Here is a 12,118-nt window from a genome sequence, read left to right on the forward strand (position 1 = left end):
CAGAAGATTCCCTAATCAGTGGATTGGTAGAAGTGGTCCTCATGCGTGGCCGCCTAGGAGCACTGACTTAACTCCTTTAGATTTTTTTCTTTTGGGGTTACATAAAAAACATTGACTACACTCAAAATATCCAGTGCCTGCAACATCTAAAGGACCGAATCACCGATGCAATAACAACTGTAACTCCTGACATGATAAAGAGAACCTGGACGGAGGTGGAGTATCGCTTCGATGTGTCTCGTGCCACAGGCGGAGCTCACATCGAAACATACTAAATATGTAAATAAAACTTTATGATTTGTTCTATATTGTGGTGTAAAAATAATTAAATTATTTTTATTGCATTCTGAGTTATTAAAAATTAAGGCCACATTCTGTGTTACTTCGTTGCTCGTGCCACACGACGTGTTGTATACACTTACTTACTTCACTGAATTTATCAAATTGAAAATTGAACTTAATCAAAGTGTATCAATTTATGCAGACGTCTCGCTGAAGTTACTAAGTAGGGCCAGTTAAGAGAGTCCGCTATATGTGTTGCGCTGGATTCCGTCAATGGTAGTACTAGGTCTAGCTGTCGTATAGCTCTGTGAATTGTTTTTCCAGCGAGGTTTCCATATTTTACTTTCCTTAATGGTATCCGTTACCCTGAATACTAGATTGAATTAGTGGGTTGTCAAATAGTAAACTTAGCAGAAGTTACGTAAAACCTTATACAACTGTAAACGATACCTCTAGCCCGGAACCATACATTGCCTTATTCAGGCTAGTGCATGGCGTGTGAAAATGCTGTGTTAAAACCGGTATTCCATTGTAGGCTGTTTACTTGTTTCGGAAGCATTAATTGAAATTGGTTTGCAATACTTTAAGGAAACAGCAAAACAAACAGAGATATATTTTGCGTTGTAGTTTCTGCTCGAAATTATGAAACTTTCAGTGTGCTTAAAGTGTTGGTGCTACTAGTAGGCCTACATATAACCGGTGTCTATACATAATCTGAAGAAGATACGCAGTTACAGTTGTAATAGCAGAGGGTCGATATTAACTCTTTGTGTGTAGACTATACAAGTTAAGCTAGCTAACTTTAGCGTTATTTGGAGTTTATTATTAAAATGCTTAATTATTCAGACAACTGTGCACTCGCATTTTAGATTTCCGTAAATTAAACTTCAAATCTTTGTATTCTAAAGAAACTTTCCAAAACTCACGCCTTGCAAATATTAAAGTTTACGAATTGTTTAGTGCTCACCGGATACTGACTATCGCCGAGATTATCTACCTAATATGAATTATTAATAATTACCTCTTGAAAAGTCAACAAGAGCGGATATACCAACTTCTAGTACGGATTACCAAATCTCATACGAGGAATACATCGATAGCTGAACGTCAATGCGGTGTAAATACAACCGTTACTTCCCAGTATTCAGTGTTTAAACCAAACAGATCGATATAATCACTTAAGATTGCAATTGGAGTGTTTCTGTGTTCATATCTTATCATACTTATTGATGATAAACGTTACAATATATCCTCTACCCTCACCTAGTTAACATAGGTTGGTGCATCAGATCGGTTCCACAGTACACCCTGAAATTCACACTGGCCGGTAGTTAAGTAAGTAGTAATTTTAATTTTCAGCTAAATTAAGTAAAGCTTGTATTGCGTCTTTTGATCTAAATATTATATCAAGATTTTAACTTTAGTCTGAGTAAATGTTATGTCTAAAAACTATCAATAAAATTAGTAAGTTTGAACTAACTTAATTTCAAGTAGACGACACTGAGTATTCTTAATATACTTGGCTAGCCTGTAAACACAATGGTAACATTATGTTTACATATTTTACGTACGTATGATCTAAATATTCTTACCGGTACAGAAGAAATTTATTCATGTGTGACAGACATCTATAAATATGAAATCGAAAATGCGTTATTGGTTTTGAAGATCAATTTGAATGGCTTTAATTTTTAACGGTTGAAGTGGTGGTACACTCGTCATAATTTCAAAAACGCCATTATTTTCAAATATTAAAATACCTGAATACTTATAACATAACTGTCTTTAAAACAATTGAAATCAATTAAAACAGGTTTGCAAACTTATTCACTTTTATTGATTCGATGCTATCATACGCTTCTCAAAATGTTGTACGACAACTACCTGAATATCTTAAGAGGTAAAAAAACCATCAGAATAATACGTGTAGTAAATTATCCACGAATACTAAATTTCTTTCACTTTTGCTCTTCAGTGCTTAATAAGTGAGATATATCCATTTCTTATTGGAACTTTAAGCCGTCGCCATCTTGAAACGTTAAGAGATATTAATAAATTTGCAAGCATAAAGTTGTTAAAATTTCCCCAAAGTTTGTATAAAACATAATTTTTTTATCTGTGTTTAGCAATCGTTGAGCTAACACTTTTGCACAAGTGCTAATGCCTGCCTTCTTAAAGCTGTTAACTGTTTGAATGTGAACGAACTCATCAAAGGCATTTTATCACTGTACCAATTTGAATTTGAATAAACTAAAATTACGTAATTTATTGTGTTAAGAAAACTTCGAAATAATGTATAAGAATACGTTTATTGCCTATATTTATGGAGTATTAAGGTTATACATTTTCGGATTATGGTGATCTTGGATTCTGGGGGCCGTAATGGGTGAAAATAAAATAAATGAAACATCTTTCTATGAAACCTATCTAAAAATAAAACAAACATATATTACTAGCTGTTTCCCGCGGCATCGCACGCTTTTCGTAACCTTTGCCCGTATATGTGCACTTCTGGTTCAAGTGAATTATATTTCCCACGGCGATGTAGAGTTTACCTTGTTGCTACGATCGAGAAAGTCTGTGTACGTTTAAAGCCAAAAGTGGTCTAACACTCAAGCTTTAAGTTCAACCAGAAATTTATCTTAAAGACAAATAATATACATCATAACTTAGCGCCTTTAAATAGTGTTTGGTTATTTATTATACGTAACTGTCTCGTAATTGCAGTTTGTAGTGTGCAGGCGCTTTGAACACTTTTATCTTTTGCAGATCCGCCTGGTGGCGAGTTACATCAATGGGCATAGCACATAAATCTTCTTCGTGGAAAACTACATATGCATACAAATTTTCAAAATGATTGGTCAAATAGTTTACGATTCTATGAAGTACATACAGACAAACATTCATATATCTATATATAATAGACCAGTCCTTTATTCATGTTGTAATAGTTAATTGCATTGAATGTATGGTAAAGTAATTTGTAATAGACCTTTCCGCTGTTGATTCTTCACTGGAATGTATTTAAAATATTTAAATTTGCTGGAAATAAAAGTAACAGTGTTGACAAATAATGCAGTTTTTGCATAAATATTAAAAATACCGTACTCAGTTAATAGACTTTTCTTATTAACACGTAACCGAATGAGCGCATAGTGCATAGTGGACGCTGCATCCAACCCAATATTGATTAAAGAAAAAATCAAAAATTTGAGGTTTGGGAGCTCCGTCCAGACATCATTTGCCATAGTATGGCCATTACAGAGCCAGTGATCTCAATATCATCATGTTCACAGTCGCAGTCAAAACACTATACGTGAAGGTTTATAATAAATAAATATGTTTTGTTGAGTTACACTTTAAATATGTCTGTGCACACCTATACGTCGAGACTACGTTATCATACGGATGGAGGGGGGGGGGGAGAGAAAGTGCCACTTTGACGCGCATAGCTGGAGATAAGGAGATAAGAGAACTGGCATGATATAAATACTGGAAATTACGTAAACAGCGTTCTGATCGAACCGTTCAAACGAATACAAAATTAAAGTAGTAAAACTGATATATATATATATATATATATATATATATATATATATATATATATATATACTATATACTATTTGACTTATTAAAATGAAAAAAACAAAGATTATAAGGCTATATATATATTTCGTGGGATTTAATACTCACATCTTCAGGAATCATAATATGAGAAAACAAGAAACAAGAAACACAACAAATAAAAATGTTTGAGGTATATATATATATATATATATATATATATATATATATATATATATATATATATATATACCTCAAACAACATTGCGCCTTTATATTTGGTCGTTGAGTTATAAAAGAGACCTCACTTTAAACAGATGTAAAAATACACACCTAAGTGGCTTTTAGCTTTCTGTTAAGTTTATACTCTTTGTTAAAATGTGGTTTAAATTATTCAAACACTAGGCTAATTATTCAAATTCCACTTTCATTTGGCGTATTTAAAAAGATTATACCATAGGTCAAAGAGCTTTTATTAGCACTCAAGCTTACGAAAAAATATCTTATACGCTGAAAAAACATGTTAAGTCTTCAAATGTTTCGGTACTGATGGAAACCGTATTGGTTGGCCAAGCTTTTTTATAGCATTTGACAGCCTAAAATCCGTAATTGTAACAGTGATCTTAGTGATGATTTTTTTATTACTTTTTCTCAACTGCCGGAAATTTTAACTTCAACTGGGGTGTTCACAGTTTACTATAAATTTAACACGTTTAAAAATAATTATTCGTGTTTGAAGTTTTACGTACATTTTATGGTATCACATAGAGCTAAATATTTGTTGCTTTTGCAATACATGAAACATAAAGCAATTATAAACAAGTTTTTGAAATAACTTGTTAAAGTAATACAAAGTGGTTTACGTATGTATATAATGTCACGAATTACACATTTTTGTACTGATAACCAAACACTTTGTACATTTATCTTGTATAAAATACCTCAACTTTTCTGTTACTTCTATAGGAGAATGCTGCAGACTTTGAAAGTACTGTTATGGAAGAGCTACACCCTGAGGAAAAGACGATGGATTGTGTCATTGTTAGAACTAATAACACCGATTTTACTATTCTGGCTGATCGTCTATTATGTTAAACCAAAAAATACGTCAAATGAAGACATATCTTACAATTCATTCCAGTATCAGTACAATCAATTCACCCTTCAGAGTCAGTACAAGCTTGCGTACACACCAACCAACACCTTTACTTCATCCATAATGAATGCGGTAGTCACCCGTCTGAACAAAGCTGGATCAAAAGGTAAGATTATTATCAAACTGCAGTTGAATTGATTTTTCTAAACTGAAATAAGTCGTTGCAAATCTAATATTTCATTGGTTCCAGAAGAAAGTTATTTTCAGTATTTCTAGTTACAAATTCCATATTAGTACCAGACAAACAAAGACATTCACTTGAATATGGTTATAGCTTTTTAGTTTGCGTTTAACTTTAGAGCTGGTGACTGCAGGACATCTAGCAAAAACAGATGTTTTTGTGTAATTTGAATCTTTGTGTTTGAAAACGATCAGGAACAGTTTCCTTAACAGGGAAGTAGAGTTACATAGAAATATTTCCTGTTATATGGTCAGGGCGGAACTTCTGTAGCCAACTGACTTGGTTTGTATTGTATTGTTTATGGATATACAATATGTATACAAAGTTAAGATTATAAGTTGTTATATTATTACTTGTCTTTCTTTATCAGTCGAATTAATAATATAAAAATACATCTCTAAGGTTTACAATGTAACAATTTGGGCTTTATAAAAGGTGACACAAAAACTAGAAAAGTTTCTGGGAACATATACTGTTTGTTTCTTTACTGTTTTAAGCACAAATGTTAAAGTGTATTTCAAAGATAATCGCGGTGAAATCCAAGAGACTTTTAATATAGCTCATAATTGGATAAGAATTTAATTTTATATTTTTATTTAGACACCCGTTGCGGTTTTCAGCTGGAGGATTGTCAGGACCTTTACGTTGGAACCTGACCGGTTTGGGAACCAAAACATCGCTAAAATATGTCAAGGTCATAAGGTTAACTCTTCCCACTGCACCAGTCTCGTAATTTCATAATTTCATCTGAAATATGCATAATATTGAGAACTATTACATTCGTCATTGCGAATATTTTCAAATTTCAATCCATATTTCAAGCTTTGGTTTCCAACTTGTTTGTTTAATTCATGTGAGTGATATTGCGGTTTGGCCACGAGTTCTTGGCCGACGAAAAAAACACGCAAAACCTCGTCTTGAGCGTGTGTGATTTAATAGTAATATTTATGTTTTTAACAATTCTGAATGTTTGGAACAAAAGTGAATACAGTTTGAAACACACTATATACTTTTGTTTACTGCTTTACTTTAATTGTTTGCTATTAAACTACTGTACAATATACGCCTAGCTATACAATGTAGTTAACTGATATGTAATGTTTAGATGGGAATACAAATATTTTATATACTAAACGAGTTAATAAAGAATGAAAAGCAGAAAATAATTAATTTCACAAAAGGTGTTTTAAATACATTTTTAAACCGACAGAAAAGAGCTAAATAAGTTCTACATTCGGGCAGATTCATAATCCAATTCAGATTAAACTAAAAGTAAGTATTAGTGAATTTTAGTGGTTAATAATATACTACTTGAAAAACTCAAAAGAAAAGCGTGAGGTGCATTATGTGATTAATTATGTAATCGATTCTTTTTAATCCCACGTTATGAGTTTTACAAGTGCTTCCATATCTACTTAAATTCGGTATTATAAAATGTTACTACTATGAATGGATTATAAATTTGTTTGGTAGTTATTTTGCAATTTTAGCCTGTATCAAAAACATGTTAAGATTAGAGTTATTTGTAATGCCTATTATGTAAAAGTTATTTTGTCATAATCAGAAAATAGGAGCAAAGAATATAAATAATGATAAGAACAACTTGAAAATAGGAATAAGAGAATAGGAACATATTCGAGCATTTTAAACAACGTTTTAATGCGCATATTATCAATACGTCATAACAGGGTTACAAACTGTAAAAATATCTATCAGTGTAAAGATTAAAATAATCTTGAACCAACGTCAATCACAGTCATATAAGTGGGGAAATTATAATACTTCTACGCATACATAATACTGTAAATACATCTAATGGGCCATAAATGTATTTTATTTCAAAATGTCTTTCCTACATAACCCCTTTTCATATTATTACATTTTATATATGAAAATAATTGGACATGCCTATTTGAATTACATAATTAGAGCGAAATTATGCTTAAATTTCAAATGACACATCATTGCTTTATCGTTACATAGAACAGTTGTGTGTATTCCTTACATTTTCCTGGAAGGACAACATATCATAACCTTATTTCAATTTTTATGTTCTTCTTAATAATTCAGTTTGAAAGTGTCAAGTTGTATGAAAAGATAGTCATACAGAAAGAAAACATTTGGACGGATTTGTGATGGTTTGATAAATAATAACGAATGGTTGTTTGAGCAGATTTAAATATTGTGTAAAAAAGAATATTAAAATTGCCTATAAGTAAGTACAGTAGGCCTACTTCCTCAGTAATTTTAGAACCAAGTTTTTATATTTTATTAAGTCTAAAATAGCAAACAACCGATTGTCTGGCAAAGCTTTTAATCGTTCATATCATCCCTACATTATTGTGATTTGATTATTTTTGTCTTGTAATCGCCAAGTAATGTAACTCAGCGATAAAGCAGAAGCTTGCTGTGGTGTTGTCATTTATTTATTTATTTGTGGTACAAACTAGTTCTTTTTGTTTTATACAATTAAAAGAGAATCAAACATTACCTATCAAAGAGAGAATCAAACCAACACTACCATCTGTTACCTATATATACCTACCACTGTGTCAATAGCAATAGAACTACAGCCCTGTAGTAATCAGTAATCTTTTTAACACTCTAAAAGGTAAGGTTACTTTTCAATGCAGCGGCGATCTGCGGATGACGTTCTCTCGTAGTAGCTTGGTCAGCTGATTTACTTTCTCCCAAAGATTACTTTCTATATTTAAACATCTCTTTCCCTGTACAGACAATTGAAAATTTTTGGTTCAGTTCCATAGACTAATGGTTACAGGCTCTCTAACTTAGAGATTACGGGTTCAAATCCCGGGGAGGCCAATAATGTATAGACACGAAACAGTGTGTGCACTTTGAGAATAAACCAGTGTACAACGAAGCCGACATAGCTGAAGCTGAGGCTTAAAAGAGAACAAACAAAAATTGAAAAATTGTTTCGACAACCCTATGTCAAACAGCTGTTTTTAGTACAAAAATACAAATAGTAATATAAATTTAATGCGGAATGTCTTTGTTTGTTTGTTTTTCTTTTATGCGTAAACTATTCAACTGATAATACTAAAATTTTACATCAACATTCTTACAGTCCTTGGTGTGAATATAGGCGTATTCTTATTCTGAAAATCCCTCTAGGTTAAGCCCTACTGGTTTTTAAAGTAGCGAAAATTCCACCTTGGACTCTAAAATTGTGAAATATTAATAATGAAAGAGCCTGTCAAATGCAATCAAATGTTGTGTCTAAACAGTGTTTTTTGACAGCACAACCATATAATTAATTTAACCACTATTTTCAGTTTGCTTATATTTATAATACACATATATAAAAATGCTCAAAGAAGTAGTCATTAGTTTTCACGCCTTTTGTAGATTTAAGCGATTAGGTAAGTACTCATCTATCTTATAAAATGTCCTAAAACAAGATGGTGACAATATGACTCCGAAGACTCCCTTTGAAACAGTCAGCAAGAACTATGCTACAAGAAAGTTTGCTGTACTGTGCTCTTTAACTAATGTACCACTTCCAGTTCTAAAATATTATAAATGTTTCAGTTTTTGAAGAAAAGTACACATAAATAGTGCCATTTTAATGTATATTAGAGATGCATCCTCGAAAAGTGTTTGATACAAATATAGAATAATACATTTTTTTGACACTTTTTGATATATTTTTATGTACATTTCAAATTCTAAGATATCATCATCAGGCACTTGTGGGTTAAAGTAAATTATGAAAATAAATAATTGAAACCAAAATTGTCATATGTTTTAACTACTTGGTGGCTTAAGTTTTTTGTATTTAATTTTGTGTGTGATCAATGTATATCGTTTAAAAGTCTATCAAATAATAATTGTTTTGTTAGACAATCTTTGTCATTTCATAATACATTAGGATTAATTCTGGCACTTTTGTAGATTTCAAAATGTTCTAAAGTTGACAATCTTGGAATTTTACACACATGCAAGAAAAGTTACCTATTTGTATGAATATACAGTTTGAACATATTTTCTTGATCGTGGTAAGACGGTAATTTCAAAATTTGCGTCGGTAACACCCTTATAATTCACTTGAGCCAGAAGTGTTCATACAGGTGCAAAACCTACGAAATTGAGTGTGAAACCGAGGGTAACTGCTAGTTTACTATATTTTATTTATAGTTTACTATATCTAAATAGTGTTACCTTTCCTTATGAAAGAATAATTAGTATACTATGAAATATTAAATAATACTTCAAAAGATTTCTTGTACTTTTATTTATCGTGATGAAAAATATCGTTTAACACTTGCATCGAAAGTTCTATTGCGGGGCTGTTTGTTATTATTTTCAAAGATATATGCAATATTGCTCCGCAATAGGTCACTTTCGAGACTAGTAGGCCTATTGAAGTGTACTGTTGTATTATTTTAAACTTACCTGTTTCCGTGTGGATCGATACTTTAGATAATTTTTTTTATTTAAACTTAAAATTGTTAATTCGTGTCTCGACAAAGATAAAATGTTCAAATCCATCCGATTAAACTTTTCATTTGTCTTTAACATTTCCTGAAAACTGTTTGTATCATAGTTATGGTAACTTCATAATGTTTGCTATTTGCAGTAACTCTGGAATCCAAAAACAGCGAGAATGACGTGGTCGATTGGCTTAAACAACAATATCTGAATGAAAGTGGCAAAACCGATACCTATGGATTGCACTACGTCTCAGCCGGTGTTGGCGTGATCTTCTCGAACCCTACCGACACGAGCAATCTCCAGTACACACTTCGAACTACCAGGGAGAATATGAAGACCACGGAGGACACTCGTTATGGGGAAGGGTCAGGTGAGCATTATTTCTAGTCTTGTTAGTGTCAACAGTTGTTAATTGTAATTTATTATGGTTGTTATATTCTAGAGTTTAATTTTCAGATTGAGATGTTATTTAATCATAAGTGTGAAAATTCTTACAACTATTATAATTTGGCAATTACAATAAAGAAACGTATATTTTAGTAGGGTTTGTCCCATAATCTCTAATTTTTAAAGTAACTTATTTTGAAACGAGCGTTTTTGTGCTTACTATAAAATAAATCACGTTTAATATTTCATTCCCAAACCGACCTTGGAGGAATCGAAGCCCCCACTAAACGACTTGTAAAACAAGTCTCCTTACCATAGACGTACTATATAGTATTTTAAATCTCTGATTACCCATTTTCTCAGGAATTATTAAACATTTTCAAATTATTTAAATTTACAAAGAAGGTTTGAATTATGTCATATTATATTTAAAAATTAACAATAAACACATTTTAATTTATAGGTTTTATTTAAACTTTATATTAAATTTAATCATGCGTAGCTATCGAAGTAATTCGAGTAATATTATGTACTGAAAGGTACTAATCGATATCCATCTCTCTACTATTATATCACTTGTAATCGGTAGTTGGTTATCGATTGTAAAAATATACACAAGAGAAAAGTCCATACTTTACTACTGGTATACTATAGTAGCCCGCACGGAAATATTCCTATGGTGACAAGTGAATCAGATACCCCCTTCTCACCCCGCGTCCAACACTGTTGCCAAATTTAGGTGTATGGAAAATTAGCCATCCAAATCACCATCTGTTGCATCAAACATACATGATCAGCTGTTATCATAAACAATATAAATGCATATTTGATATGCATGTTTTGGAGTCAAAATGTAAATCATAAGGATTTCGGACATTTGCCATCGTTATATGTTACAAAAGGTGTAACACAAAATGTAAACCAAGCAGACAGTATAGCCAATTCATAGAGGTAACATCTGGTGGGCAACAACGATATGGCAACACCGCCTCAGACGTCATCGGACTATTTTGGGGAAGGCTGCTCTAATGAATAACATAATCGGTAGCTCAAGTATACTGAGAGATTACATTGCTGCCATGTGTGGCGAATTGACAAAATCACTACAATAATAATCCATCACTCCACTTACTGTGCTTCCCACTCTAATCTTGACAACAGTATAAGATAATGGTCATTGAAAATTACTAATTTACTAGTATTCTGTTTATTTTAGTATTAGTCTTTGTTGAAATATTGAAGAACTAAATAGTTATGCAGTTCTGTACATAACTGGTTAGTTAATAATGTCTTTTCTTTCGTACCAATAGAAAGAAACTGAAAAATTAAATAGTTCATGTAATAAAAATATAAATAAAATTTTGATGAACTACCACTTAAGAGTGATGTCGTATGGAAACACGTACGCGTTTTTTTTAATATTGATTCAATGCGCCAAATTATGTATTTTGTTCATGGAAAGTCATCCAAGCTTGATTTGTATTTTACGTTATCGAATTGCATCATTGGTGCCTTAATTTTTTCCTATATTGGTTCATTATAGCCTACACGCAATTTGAAGTAGTGTAATAATCGGGAAAGAGCATCTCTAGGAAATCTTAGTTTAATATCCGCCTTTTGACTGACGGCGGTTCTTTGGCAAGGCCAAAATAACTTAAGGTTCTAGGCCTTAATAATAACTAGTTAATTGTGTTAGAAATATTTTGACGCGGTGTTAACTAAAACCCTCCAAAAACATAAATCATTACACTAAGCATGTATGCTTAAGAACTAATGCCTATAGTTTAACAGATATTTAGGGATTTTAAACACACACAAAAATTTTTAGAGACGTTTTAAACTTTAAAAAACCTGAAAGGTCCTTAAAATCGTATCGTTGTCTGTATGTGCGATAACTATTGATATAAAGGTCCTAGAGAACTGAAACTTAGCACATATGCCCCGATGATCCAAACAACAACGCTATGCTATTGATTTGGGAATAAAAAGGTAAAATTAAAGGTAAAAATATAATTCTAACATTTTTAAATCAGTCTTATGGTTAAGCATGGTGGCAAAGGGAAGAACTCAGAGTAAAGAAATTCATAAACAAA

The 12,118-nt window shown here is 31.9% G+C and overlaps 1 protein-coding gene across 1 annotated transcript in view; it reads left to right on the top strand.

The window, feature by feature from the left end:
* Positions 1-1,516: 1,516 nt before the first annotated feature.
* LOC124365097 (phospholipid-transporting ATPase ABCA1-like) overlaps positions 1,517-12,118 on the top strand; it is a 53,992-nt gene continuing 43,390 nt past the window's right edge. The window contains exons 1-3 of the mRNA XM_046821035.1: positions 1,517-1,617; positions 4,813-5,108; positions 9,784-10,008. Of these exons, the coding sequence (XP_046676991.1) occupies positions 4,817-5,108; positions 9,784-10,008 (517 nt within the window). The 5' untranslated portion in view covers positions 1,517-1,617; positions 4,813-4,816. The remainder of the gene's footprint in view (positions 1,618-4,812; positions 5,109-9,783; positions 10,009-12,118) is intronic.

This window comes from Homalodisca vitripennis, chromosome 6 (genome assembly GCF_021130785.1).
Source record: "Homalodisca vitripennis isolate AUS2020 chromosome 6, UT_GWSS_2.1, whole genome shotgun sequence".
In the NCBI taxonomy this organism is placed as follows: domain Eukaryota; kingdom Metazoa; phylum Arthropoda; class Insecta; order Hemiptera; family Cicadellidae; genus Homalodisca; species Homalodisca vitripennis.